The 14,053-nt window shown below is 43.5% G+C and overlaps 1 protein-coding gene across 1 annotated transcript; it reads left to right on the top strand.

Moving 5' to 3' along the window:
- The first annotated feature begins 257 nt into the window (after positions 1-257).
- On the top strand, positions 258-13,801 carry ENC1 (ectodermal-neural cortex 1). The gene is made up of 3 exons (XM_071425188.1): positions 258-840; positions 5,446-7,259; positions 10,700-13,801. Exon 2 carries the CDS (start codon positions 5,458-5,460, stop codon positions 7,225-7,227), a length of 1,770 nt encoding a protein of 589 aa, XP_071281289.1. The 5' UTR covers positions 258-840; positions 5,446-5,457; the 3' UTR covers positions 7,228-7,259; positions 10,700-13,801.
- The last annotated feature ends 252 nt before the right edge of the window (positions 13,802-14,053 follow it).

Genomic DNA, 14,053 nt, shown 5'->3' with positions numbered 1-14,053 from the left:
ATGAAAGGGCAGCTCTGCGAAGGGCTCCCGAGCGCGCACGGCCCGCGGTACCTCCGCGGCACCGCCCCGCGGGAGGAGCAGCGCCCGGCGGCGGGCTCGGAGCCGGCGGTGCCCGGGGTCCTCCGCGCCCTCCCGGCCGCTCCCGGGGCGCCGAGGAGGAGCTTCCCACCGTCTGCCCTGCTCGGTCTTCGCCACCAGACGAGACATGCCACGAGGACCGGCACCCCTCCCGGCCGCGCGGCTCTCCCCAGCCCGCGCAGCTTTTTCGGTGTTTGCGCGGCGGGGCGCACCCCTCGTACACCCGGAGCAGGAGCTCCGACAGCGAGTGTCTGCTCCGCCCGGCCCCGCGGGGCCCCCACGCCGCCCCGGTGGGGTGCGAGGCAGGGTGGGCAAGGCAGGAAGCAGAGGCCATCCTGCAGCGCCGTCCGCGGCGACACGAGACGCCCACTGCACCTTCCGTGCCGCTGGCCGGGACAGCAACTGCGAGCGCGCTGCCCTCGTCCTGCCGTCCCGCCCCTGCCTGTCACTCACAGGCTTTGCATAAAGCCTGCCCCCGCCTTCCCAGCCCATATACCCCTTCTCCGCTCCGCCGCCGGGACAGAGCTGCAGTCGGCGTGCCAGCAGTAGCTGGAGCCGGTCTTTCCCTTTCTGCTGTCCCTCTTCCCTACCTCCCGCCCTCCTTCCGCGGCCCGCCTCCCGCCAGCGGCACCAGCTCCGCCCGGCGCTGCTGCTCGCCCGCCGCGTCTCCGCGGCACCGCCGGACCGGCACAGCCCAGCTCCTCTCCCATGCGCGGCGCTGCGTCGCCCAGGGACCTCCGCGCTCGCCCGGGAGCCGCTGCTGTAAGTTGGTGCCGCCGGCCCGGAGCAGCGCCCGGCACGGAGGGGAGGCGGGGGGGCAGAGCTGGGGGGCAGAGCTGGGGGGCAGAGCTGCGGGGCAGAGCTGCCGCCGCGCTGCCGGCGGTGCTTCTCCGGCTGGAGCCGGGCTGCCTTGTTGGTCCCCGGCACAGGCGCAGGCTAGCCTCCTCCGCCCTGTCCGGAACGCCAGGTACCAGCGGGGCACTGGTGGGTAGACGTTCGCGGTGGTTTGCTGTGTCCTGTACTTGGCTGCCCTCGGAAAGCGTGGGCTCCTGTTACGGAGGCTGCTAGCCTCCCTGTTGGGCTTCGGCTTCCTGCTTGGGGCCCCGAGCGGTCCCGAGCATCCCTCCCTCAGCGGGCGTGAGGCAGGGCAGGGAATGAGCCAGCGCCTCGCTGCTCCCTGAGCTGGCTGCGGCGCTGCTCTCCCTGCGCCGGTACAGAAACTTTTGCACGTGGTTGTTGCTCTATAAAACAAACTAAATGCATTTTAGCTTCTCGCACTGGTTTTTATATCAGTCTGGGAAGAAGCTCTTTGAGTTTATTCTCAGAGAAGGAGTTATTTAGGCGTTTTGATGGGGCGAACTGAGGGGAATTTAGAGTTGGGTTTCTTTGTTTGCATGTGGTGAGCTGTAGTGCATTCCTAGCAGGACCAGCATGTTCTGCTTTCTGTCTCGCTGCAGGTCCTAGGCAGCCACTGAGTTTGAAGACTTGAGGCAGTGTCACGGTTTGCCTCTGCCACACTGATAGCATCGGTGCAGATTTAGCAATGGAAAGCGGTGTTAGTTACATCGATGGGATGATTAGCAGATTTCCTCTCTTTCAGTTGTTTCACTGATTCTAAAGAAAAACGCAACCACCACTGTGTAATTACACAGTCATATTTAAATAAGCGTGCATCAGGGATGTATCAGTTATTTGAAAATACTTAATTTTTCTTTTGATTTAGGCTGAGATCTGCATGCTATAGAACTGTTAAGTAGGACAAGGAGCCTGTTGTTTAGTCTTAAAGTAGTGTTTACTACTGGGATGCTGTGACAAGTAGCCTGTTGAAGTGTAATTATAAATCAAAGTATTTGTTCAACCTCTGTTCCTAGATAAAATCTATATCTGTAATTTACTGACCACTTCTTGTCTTTTACATACAAGTACTATTTCTAAGGAAAGAAATGCCTGAAGGGAATTGTCTAATATTATTCAAGATGAACACTTGATCACTGACAGTAAATTACCTCTGCTGAAGTATTTGAGGCTTGCATAATTTCCAACACTAAGCAGAGAAATTGGAGATGTCATTTTTGCATGTTAGTATTCTTCCAAGATTTTGGATTGACCTAATTTACAGAAACACTGCCTGTTAGTGAATGATGGTACTTGCTTCTAAGGGTGTTTGTTCAGCTAGTCTATGTGCAAATGCATCTCAGCACCACACTGGAGGAAAAAGATGTGTATAGATATATATCTTTGTTCTGTTTGGGGAAATATGTTAGCTTATCTTAATTGTGAATTGGCATATTTTGAATTCCTCTCAATAGATGACATTGTGATGATAAAAGCAATCTTACAGGAATAGTTCAAGACCAGCATATGTGAAATCTACTTCTCACCAAGAGACCAAGGCTTCTGTTATAGTAGGGTGAAATGCTGAGTGCCTTATTCAGTAGCTGTTTGGGAGGGGTTTTTATACAAATTATTGATTTTTTTTTTTTTTTACAGTGGTATTTGTTTCCATGGCTGTGGGTGGGCTTTGGGTAACAGACAGTTATCTGTTCCTCCCCTCTGCATGTGGTCTGTAGTTCACTAGCCTGCACGGTATGCATAACTGCAGGGTGGTTTTTTAATGTTTGCCTCTATTTTGTTGTGGTTATGGGCTCATTCTGAATGGTGCTGAACACGCGTTGCTCATGGGAGTACAGAGCCTGGTGAAAGATCTAAATCCCTGCATCTGCAGCCTCTGATATGAACTTTACCTGCCCTATTCCTGAACCCTGTGTGCATGACGAAAGAAAGTTTTCAGTAAACTCTGAATTCCCTCAATATGTGGGGGCAAAGAAGAGAACCTGTGTGTTCATAGAGATCCTGACATGCCTAGACTGTGATGTCTACACTCACATTCAGCTAACTGGAATGGAGTGTGGGGGGCAGTGAGCATGTTCACATACTGGTTGTTCTGTTGTCTCTGATCAGTGGAGTGTTTAGCTCCTACCCTGCTCCCTGGTGAGGAACCTTCAAAGAGTAAGTCCTCAGTGTGAGGAAAACCTACCTGTAGAGATCCAGTGAATACTGTGCCTTGCATCATAACAGCATTTAAGACAGTAAAGTGCCTGGAAAAGTTTGAAAAATTTGACAGTAAAGTGTTCAGCTTCTTATTTGTGTAATCAAACTGCTTGTATACTAGTATTCCAGGCATTGACCTTTCTGTAATCCTTCAGTTCCAGGAGATTTCAACTTGTAAATGGTCAGTATCTTATTTTTGGCTATAGGTTAAGTGGGTTATTTTAGTCTGAGATTAGTGGTCAAGATCCTCGAATGACATCAGGGTATTTTTTTGCCAGACACTACAACTTCATTAAAGGTCATATAATTTTCCTTGTAAAAGAGTTTGTGTTTTGAAGACATACCAGCTGACTTAAGTTGTTCTGTGCTTAGTGCATTTAATAGGTTGGCCTAGGGAGCACTGGTATGATCCCTTACTAAGCTTTTGCTTAGGTAGAGTGAGACAGATACTCTGCCTTGTAGCTCTCATGTGTAGGACTCCTCTCTGTTTTGGAGGACTTTGGATTGTGCACCATATATTGGGTAGTGTTGCTTGCTATTTTCAATCCCAGTTAAATTTCATGGGGCAAATTGTGTTTCCTATTAATGGAAGTGGGCTGTGGTAGTTTTACAGTAAGGTGTCTGTCTATTCTTTATTTTAAGTTGGGTTTAAGGGCTTTTTTTTTAACTGAAGGGAAAGGTGTAACACAGACTTGCTGTTGTTCAATATGGTGAATCAATTATATTAGCACAGAGAGTGTGGAGGATGTACTGGCTGTGCTGCAGTTAGACTGCAGGTGTTGCATGTTCCATATACACAGATTACTTGTTCTGAAATGGAGTCTGCTGTTCAAATTAAATGTGTGGTTTTGAGTTTCTCAATATTTCTGGTCATATGAATCAAGAAAAATACATCTATTAAAAATGCTGGTTTTGAGGCTTGTAAAGCTCATGTATTATCTTGAAGGATGAAGTGTGGGAATGGAATTCTGCAAATTTAGTGCTGCTTAAAGATGCTCAAATATATGGAAATGCCTGTGTGAGAGCAAAGTATATCCACATTAAAAACCTTCACAAGTGGCCCCAGGTGCTCTGACTTAGGACGTTGCATGCTTTCCAGGTAGATCTTTTGGCCAGTTCCTTATTTGAAAGTGCAGTAAAAGGTACTCTGGACATGCAAATAGCTTAGTAATTAGTCAAGTTTGGTTCTTGGCTTTTGCTGAGGTTTTTCTGCAGTTTGAAGAGAGAGAAGTGAGATATTTCAGTACCAGTCACAGCCACAGCTTGCCCTGAGTTCTTTATGTTTCATCTCCTACTATTTGCACTGTGGCTTTCTGGCCATTAGCTTTATATCGCTGTCAATATTCCTCCCTTACCCTATACTCCATACTATTCTGACTTGACTCTTAGTTAAATCTGGAGACTTGCTGTAATTATACATAGGCCTGCACATCATGGCATGTAACAGTAACGTTCACTTCTAAACAGATCTGAGTAGGGTTTTGTTTGTTAGGAATAGGGCAGGATAGGATAGTTTTTTGCCTCTTCAGTAGTTCAGAATGAACAATGGCTTAAGCTCTGAGGACCTGATGCTCCAGGTGGCTTCAGAGGCAGTGTCTCCGTGACTTCAGCTGGTGGTCAAAACATGTTTTTCTGCGACACTGCCTATGTATATGCTAAATCACTATAACAAACAGACACTGAATTCTATGAAATAAAGGTGGAATCTGTAGATTTTACTAATCTTATTTTTTTTACAGTTACACAAGTCTAAATGTATGATACCAGGGTTTTATTGTAAAGTTTGTGGGTTTTTTTTTTCATTTTGTGTTGTTGCATATGGAATCACTATACCAAAGGGAAGCTTCCTAATGGGATTAGTAGGTTTTTGTTCTCTATGCAGCTTTTGACATTCCTTAGGTATTCTGTCTGGTAGCTCTTCCTGCTATGATTCAGTACAGGAGAATGTTTCAAGCGTGTGCATGTGTATGTATGTAATGAATCAGCTGGTCTAGGTTGGGGAAGGGTGAGAAAATCAGTCCAGGTTCATTTTCTTTCTCCAACTTACTTGCTTACTGTATTGCTATGAAAGTTGGAGATCAGGTTTCCCAAGATAAACCTGCTCTTGGGCAACAAATTTAGAGTATGTCATTTATGAATCTCAGCTTACAAAAAAATAAATGCATGCCAAAGGGAGATGTAATTCTCTGTCCACTCAGTTGTAAATTAAGTCTTTTTCTTCCCCATCCTGTAGTGAATAATACACACTTTTTTTGATATGTAAAACTAAAAATGGTTTTGACTTTTATTTATTTTAAATTTTTTCTTTGCTTATAGGTGTGAAAGAAAATGTCAGTCAGCATGCATGAAAATCGCAAGTCCAGGGCCAGTACTGGCTCCATAAACATATACTTGTTCCACAAGTCATCCTATGCTGATAGTGTCCTTACTCACCTAAACCTTCTGCGTCAGCAGCGTCTCTTTACAGATGTACTTCTCCATGCTGGAAACAGGTCATTCCCCTGCCACAGGGCAGTTCTAGCTGCTTGTAGCCGCTATTTTGAAGCAATGTTCAGTGGAGGACTGAAAGAGAGCCAGGACAGTGAAGTCAACTTTCACAATTCTATTCACCCAGAAGTCCTGGAGCTTCTTCTGGACTATGCATATTCCTCCAGAGTTATCATCAATGAGGAAAATGCAGAGTCACTGCTGGAGGCTGGTGACATGCTGGAGTTTCAGGACATTCGGGATGCTTGTGCAGAGTTTCTGGAGAAAAACCTTCATCCCACCAACTGTCTTGGTATGCTGCTGCTGTCAGATGCTCATCAGTGTACCAAGCTGTATGAGCTCTCTTGGAGGATGTGCCTTAGCAACTTCCAGAGTATCAGTAAAAGCGAAGACTTCCTCCAGCTGCCAAAAGACATGGTAGTGCAGCTCCTTTCCAGTGAAGAATTAGAAACTGAAGATGAAAGGCTGGTATATGAATCAGCTATTAATTGGGTCAACTATGACCTGAGTAAGCGTCACTGTTACCTGCCAGAGCTACTGCAGACAGTGAGACTGGCCCTCCTGCCAGCCATATACCTTATGGAGAATGTGGCCATGGAAGAACTTATCACCAAGCAAAGGAAAAGCAAGGAGATTGTAGAAGAATCAATAAGATGCAAGTTGAAGATCTTACAGAATGATGGAGTGGTCACCAGCTTGTGTGCCAGACCCCGAAAAACTGGCCATTCACTTTTTCTTTTGGGTGGCCAAACCTTTATGTGTGACAAGCTGTATTTGGTGGATCAAAAGGCAAAGGAGATCATTCCAAAGGCTGACATTCCAAGCCCACGGAAAGAGTTCAGTGCTTGTGCCATAGGCTGCAAGGTGTATATCACTGGGGGACGAGGATCAGAAAATGGGGTCTCCAAAGATGTGTGGGTGTATGACACCCTTCATGAGGAGTGGTCGAAGGCTGCTCCCATGCTGGTGGCTAGGTTTGGCCATGGCTCTGCTGAACTTAAGCACTGTTTGTATGTAGTAGGGGGGCACACTGCAGCAACTGGTTGCCTTCCAGCTTCCCCTTCAGTATCCCTGAAGCAAGTAGAACAGTATGACCCCGTGACCAACAAATGGACCATGGTTGCCCCACTGCGAGAGGGAGTAAGCAATGCAGCTGTAGTCAGTGCGAAGCTGAAGCTATTTGCTTTTGGTGGTACCAGTGTTAGCCATGACAAGCTGCCCAAAGTCCAGTGCTATGATCAGTGTGAAAACAGATGGACTGTACCAGCCACCTGCCCCCAGCCCTGGCGCTACACGGCTGCAGCTGTTCTGGGAAACCAGATTTTTATTATGGGTGGAGATACTGAATTCTCTGCATGCTCTGCTTATAAATTCAATAGTGAGGCATACCAGTGGACTAAGGTGGGAGATGTGACAGCGAAGCGAATGAGCTGCCATGCAGTGGCATCTGGAAACAAATTGTATGTGGTTGGAGGCTACTTTGGCATTCAGAGGTGCAAGACATTGGACTGCTACGATCCCACGTTAGATGCATGGAACAGCATAACAACTGTGCCCTATTCATTAATTCCCACGGCATTTGTCAGCACATGGAAGCACCTCCCCTCCTAATTGTGTATTTGTTGGCAATTACAAGTTATCAGGTAAGAAATAACACCTTTGAATTTCACTGTAATAATGCTTTTCAAAAAACATTTGAGCAGCAGCTCTGAGGAGGGGTGAGTATGTTTGATGCAGTTTTACATCTGGATGACCTGAGACACATATGTTCATGGGCCTTTGAAAGCCAGGCACCACATCTGTGACAACACCAGATCCTTGAAGTTAGTTTGCCACATATCGTGCACCAGCCTTTACAAGGCCTTTTCCTCTATGATTTAGATGTAAATGACTGAGCAAAAATAACATTTTCATCTTGTGTGGAAATGCAGATAATATTTTTAAAGTTGACTCTGGCTCTTAAGTACTAAATGCATGCTAAACAAAGGTTCCACTGCAGTTTGTCTGATGACTGAGACTAGGTCACTCTGCATCCCAAAAAAGATACAGTAAATTCTGATCTGAAGCCTCATAGTGAATTCACTTGACTTTTCATGCAGACAGCCTTCAGAGAAAGTTGCTGTCTTATGATAGGTGTTTTACAGGGAGTTCAGGCCTAATTTTCAATCTCAGCTAGACAGCATGGTTGCATCTTCATGGACTAAGGTTGCATTTTCTCCATTGAAACACTTTAAAATACAGACTTTTCAAAATACTTATGCTTATATATGTTGAACTAGGTATAGTGTCAGGAAGATATGTAATTAATATTGCAGCCTGAAATAATTACTAGTCTATAGCGCACACTGTTCCAAAACAATTTAATTATACATAATGGGCCAGGTTCTTACCAGATGCAACTTCAGCATTGTATCTTCTCACAAGCAAGTCTGAATTTGGTCTTGCTGGATGGGTTGTTGTGCATTTCTTATTTTTGGGTGGAGGGGAGAAGATTTTTGCTATAAATCTGTGTCTTTTGCAACAAACCTGGTAGACTCCCATTTGTGTTGTGTTGCTTTTATTCCCCATTTCCTTCTTGTGGCTTTAGTACAAAATCAGTTACTGCCAGTAACTATAACTGATAAAAATAGTGATGTCCTTGATCCTAAATAATCAATGCCCTGTGAATGGTAATTTCTTTTTGCATATGAGCAGTGTATATTGTACCCATGAAGACAGGCAGGTTATAAGAAAAAGGCAAATAAATACAGTTGCAGTAATTAAACAAGCTATTCATGTGCCTCTGGGTTACTGAAAAGTTCAGACTGAAGAGGTTCTCCAGAATATAGGAAGAAGTTGTGTGTAAAGACTTTTCTAGGTTCTTCTGTTTGGGACAGATCATTGGGAAGGTTTTTTGGTGTTTTTTGCAGCAGTAGATATTTGCCTGACTCTTGCAGTAAATGCAAACCCCAAAGGCCTTTGAAGCAGTGTAGATAGGGCAGACAGTTACTCTTGTAGTTGTCTTTCAGTTGACTGGACTTCTGATTGAGTAAAGAATACAAGGTTGGGCCCATGCAAAGCAGCAGCTCAGCTTTGAAATCTACTGTGAAATTGGGCAGTGTTGTGCCATGATGCTCTGCTCTCAGGTGATTGTTTGCCTTGAAAACACTCTGCCCTCTACCCTCTCCCCACTTTGTTTTTCCAGGCTTTTCTTCGGAAAGCAGATTAAACTCTAGAGACTTGCCAGGTCCTGGTCATTGACTGTAATTGCCCCCCAAAAGCAAATGGAAGTCCTCATTTCTGTGTGTCAGCTTCCTCCCTAGCTGGGAACTACATCTCGATATCTTCAGTTAATTTGTATTATTACTGACTTTATGCAGTTCTCAGTGTTATCAGAACAGCAGTATTGAATGCCCGGACTCAGGTCTGTGCCAAGAAAAATATTGACTTACTCTTCTGAGTCTCACTTAATTGTTCTGGAGTTTACAGTGCATGAGGGAGTGTTTTATTTTGAAAAAGAGTTCTCTGAATATAACGGTGCAAAAAGCTTTCCTTTACTCTGCAGTATCTTGTTAAAAGCCATTATTTTATCTTCACTAACACACAAGATATCTGGCTTAGCTAGCACACAAGATAACTGAATGTAGCTGTAGACTGAAATCTCTCCAGTGCTGTGTGCTCATCCAGTAAGTAGGTTGTTTTATTTTTTCTTCTGACTCCTGCTGCTTTGTCAGTGGGTGGGAGGGCCAAAAAGGAAATTACTTGTGATTACTCTGTTTTCATGGTGCTGTGTGGCCCCAGTCTGACAGTTTTCAGGAAGACTTCAGTCTGCTTTGTCTTGTTCCTCAAACTTGGGAGTTTTGGATTGGGTTTTTTCCCCTCTGTTTTGGAATTATTTATAGCTTTTTTTTAAGTTCATCCCATGACAAGAAACATTGTTTTGACTTCCGTGTTGATAGTCTGTTTTGATGGGAAGAGTGTTGTGCTATACTGAAGAATGCCTAGAAAAGACTCATCAACACTGAGTGGACCCTTTTTTTAGACATAAAAAAAAAGCCCACACTTGCAAAAACACTATGGACTGTTATGGAGGCTGGGTTGTTTCCTGTGAATGTTCTCTGTTGTTCTTAGACATCACAGCCTGAGAGAGATGTGGTGTGTTCAAAGGATCTGTGAGTGCACTAGAGCTCATTTGCATTGTAATGAAGTAGGATTTGCCTTCTAAAATTGTAGCAGTGCTGTCAGAAATATTGTGATGAACTGATGATGGTTTGGAAGCTGGAATTTTGATACAGCTTCAGAGTGAAAAAGCAAAGCACAATCTCAGCATCCAAAGGCTGAGTTTCTTATCAAATAATTGATTTTATAAAGGACTCTAGGATGGATTTATTGGTGGATGGTATACTGCTGTTTAAAAAGAAATTAGGCAGAATTCTGCTGAAATTAAAAGTAGATGTATTTTAAATAAGGGAATTCTATGGCCCTCTCTGTTATGAGTAAATTAAATTCAGAATTTGTTAAGGTGAACAGAGGTATTGGGGCAAGACACTTTCAGCTTCCCTTCTGCTTTGCTCCAACCAGGTTGGTTTTGGCTGAGGTATAGAAAAAACTCTTCACTGAGAGTTCATGTGTTCTTTTGTGAAAGAGAAGTTACAAAAGGTTGTTTGCTTAAAACAAGTCTACAAACTTTTTAAGATTTTAGGGGAACATAAAAATGTGGAAGTATGCAGGATACAGAGTCTTATCACTTTAAAGTGTATCAGGGCACTTTGATTTAGGTTTCATGTGACTGAATTTATACCCAAAACATTAGTCAGTCTTTTTTCTGTCAATAGGAAGGTTTGCAGACTAATGTTAATAGAATAATAACATCAGAATCTGTCCCTAAATAATTATGTTCTTAACTCATTTATGTATTAGTGGTTGGGTATTGCACAAGAACCTTGAGGTTTAGGGTGGGCAGGGAAGCTCATTAGCTGGGTTGTATCCTAAGCCTAGCTTTTAGATTTTCTTTGACATCTAAGAAAAAACCTTATGGTATATTGTTGCAGCAAAACCTTTTAAGTAATTTCTCCTTTCCCTCCACCTCTTCCCATGCTTTTAGTTTACTCCTTTATTTGAAGAAGATAATTGGAACCTCAGATCTGGAGAAGTTTTTATGAAGAAAAATCATTCAGCGTTTCTTGCATTTGAAGAAAATCATCTGCACCTTGTAAATTATCCAACCCAGACATGAAGGAATGGGAGAAGAAACCCCTGTCTTCAGTGCTTCAACACATGGTTTAAATATGAATGGACAAACCTTGTGCTAGTAATTGTGGATTAATGCCCATGTTAATCAGTCCTTCAAAGATGAAAAAAACAGAGACAGAACGTCTCTTAGCTGTGCACCACACATCACTTGATTTCCATGGACCCCACTGTTTTTATGTGAAATTTGAAATGGTTGTCACCTCTCTTTGTGGTAGTTTGAAGTGCCAGCGCCAGCTGCAGGGGCAGCAGGCCAGGTCTGAAACAGCAAGATGCCGCTGTGAATGAAGATACAGCGGCATTGCTGCTGAACTCTGCTGACTGGAGTGTGCTTGCCTGTGGGCAGTGCCCGCAGCATCTGTTACACCCTGTGTTGCATTGTCCTGTGTGCAGGAAGTGACCTTCTGTTCATAAGGACCAGTCCAGTGGTGAAATGTTTTTGCAACAGTGGGGAACAAATATTACAGCCCCAAAATGCTCATTGTTCCTGTTCTTCCCTGTATTTATAATTCAGTCTGTCCCTTTCCTATTATGTTACTTGTTGTAGATATAGTTATTTATTGTTCAGTGCTTGCATGCTGAAACAATGCCTGCAATTGTCTTCATGTTGCAAGGGCTTGTGTGAATTGTATGTTTTGCACATATTGTGATTGCTGACTTGCTCTGCTGCACAAAGAAAGAAAACTATTGGGTAACATTTGGAGGTGGGAGGGAGGAGTGGCTTCCCAGTCGGTAATGGAAGGATTACAAGACAGGATTTAAAGTTACACGTGTACTAAAGGAAGAAGCCATGGAGGTCACTTTCTCAGGCCACCAGCTCCCCAGGTTGCATGTGGTGTGTCTTGTGGATGGTGTCCTTGCAACATTTCATTTGTTGGTCATGCCTTTCAATTTCTAACCTGGAAATAGCCAAAGTCTCTTGCAACACTCGCTTTGTGCAGCTTCCTGATTGCAACGCAAATACTGTGGAAGAGCTTCTGGATACCAAGCCCAGATGAAGTCATTGTCCAAACTTATTTATTTATTTATTGGGTTGGAGGAGGGTTACCTACAATATAGCCACATTGTCCTGAAGGAGTGGAGAATGGTGATTCAAGAATAAAAACAAAAAAGAAAACCTCAACATAGGTTAATGATGAAGTCTTAAAAAAAAAAAAAGAAAGAGCAGCAATTTTGCACTGACTGGATTGCCTCATCCATCTGGATTTCAGATCATCTGAGTGGCCAGATGTCAAAGACCCAAGTGCTCTAGAAAAATTCTTATGGGGATAGAAAATGAATTTCAAACCTCTTATCTTAAAAAGAAAAAAAAAAAAGCCCTCAAACTCTGCTGCTTTTTATTTTTGTTATCCAGGTGTGTCTTTAATCACTTGGTTGCTCAGAAGCCTCAGATAATCCTGAGAAACCAAACTTTGATTTTTAAATAAAATTGTTTCTTATTATTCTGGTCTTTGGACAGAGATGAAGCTACTCTTTTTCTTAGGAATTTCAGAAGCTTGTGTTTCACAGGTACTTTCTTTGCCAGATCCTGTAATGAAGCTTGTATTGTATTGTGTTTTTTCTTAAATGTTTCTGGAGCCCACTTAAACCGGCACATTCAGTAACATGGTTGGTGTGTGCTGTGGTATAAGTAAGCAGCTGCATGTGTGCATGCAAAACAAAAATAGTCACATTTGTGATGCTTGCCTTTCTCTGTGTGAAAGTGATGTAGCTGTATTTGTGAAAGTTTTGTCATCTGAAAGTGTTTACATTGGTCACTGGAAGTTTCTCTGCGCTGCCTTATGTTTGATTTGCTGTTTGGAGTAGATTCTTTACATTTCAGAAATAAAGTATTTGGAGTTCTGTGAATACTGAGAGAACATTGATTAATAAGCAGTCATTTGCAGTTTTTAAAAGGGTGGGTTCCAGCTAGATGTGATAAAATTATAGTTCCACTGATGAAACTGATTCCTTGAAGTGGTAGATTAAAAAAGTATTTAAACCTATAGCCTCTCTACCCTTGCCCCCATTTAGACAACCTTTAGCAATAGGAAAACAGATTAGGATAGGTCTCCTTTCTATATCCCTGTACCTGCACAGGTTGCCATGTTGAAGCAAACAGCCTTGAATTTTTGTTGGCCTTTCATCTTGTGGATCACTCTCAGGAGTGAAGGGAGCCATAAAATCAGACTTCCTGTATTTTGCATGTCCTCTCCCCGGGCACTAGCAACTACATAAGGTACCAGGAAGTAAAGAACTGGGTCCCCAGGGGCCCCTGTGTTTGAATAAGGACATGTAGCTTTGAGATATGTGTTCTCTGTCAAGCCGATCAGAGTCCAGAGGTGGAGCTGCCTTGCATCTGACTGTTTAGCTTATGAAATCTGTTTTGTAGCACCATTCAGCTTCCAAAAGTGGGATGAATTTTCTGCAGCTGTTTCCAAACTTGTGGTCTGCTTTCAAGTCCTCAATTAATTCCTGTGTGTAGGCTGAAGGAAACTGAAGTCAGGGTGGGCATCCGGCTCTGCAGGGACTACACGAGGATCTTGCTCTATGAGTTGTTGTGGGAATCCTGGCTGACTATTTGACCATTTCAGCCCTGCGAAACACCCCAGACTTAGATAGAAGCAGTTCACAGCAGAGTGCACACAAAAACCCTGGCATAAGATGGGAAGGTTCCTCTTATTTTGCAGGCTGGTTACTGTAGAAACATGTAACAAAGGACAGCCTTCCTCTTCTGGTGTAATTGTGCAGCCCCTTTTCTATATGTCTGACACCTGTCTGAGTAAGAGTGATTAGAACAGAATAATGTTCCCATTCCTGGCCATTGAAGATGTGGTTCATGTGCTAAAAGCAAACTGCCAGTGAAGAAGTAAAATTGTCTATGTTGTTTGCTACTATGTCTTAAGATTTTGTAAAACTCACTTTTTTTCACAATGTGAAACTGAAGGTCAATAAATTATTAGATATTTCCTCTCCATGGAATGTTTATTTGAAGTGTTGTGTGTTCCTCCCCTCTTTCCTCACCACTAAATGCTTTGAATCCTTTATAATGCCCTTTTTTATGTCCTCTTAAAAGAAGCACATCAGCAACATGCAATTAAATGCTTTGGATTAAGCTTCTGCTTCAGCTGCGCTTTCCTTTCCTTTGTTCTCTACTGCTGCTCTTACTATGATCTCTATCTCAAAGTTCAGCAGTTAAAACTCAGAAAGCCTCAAAACATTTAAGAAC

The sequence above is a fragment of the Agelaius tricolor genome, unplaced genomic scaffold, assembly GCF_023055355.1.
Source record: "Agelaius tricolor isolate 1412-34295 unplaced genomic scaffold, bAgeTri1.0.p SCAF_4, whole genome shotgun sequence".
NCBI classification, from domain to species: Eukaryota; Metazoa; Chordata; class Aves; order Passeriformes; family Icteridae; genus Agelaius; species Agelaius tricolor.
The sequence above is the reverse complement of the archived record's forward strand: the minus strand, read 5'-3'. Positions and strand labels throughout refer to the sequence as shown.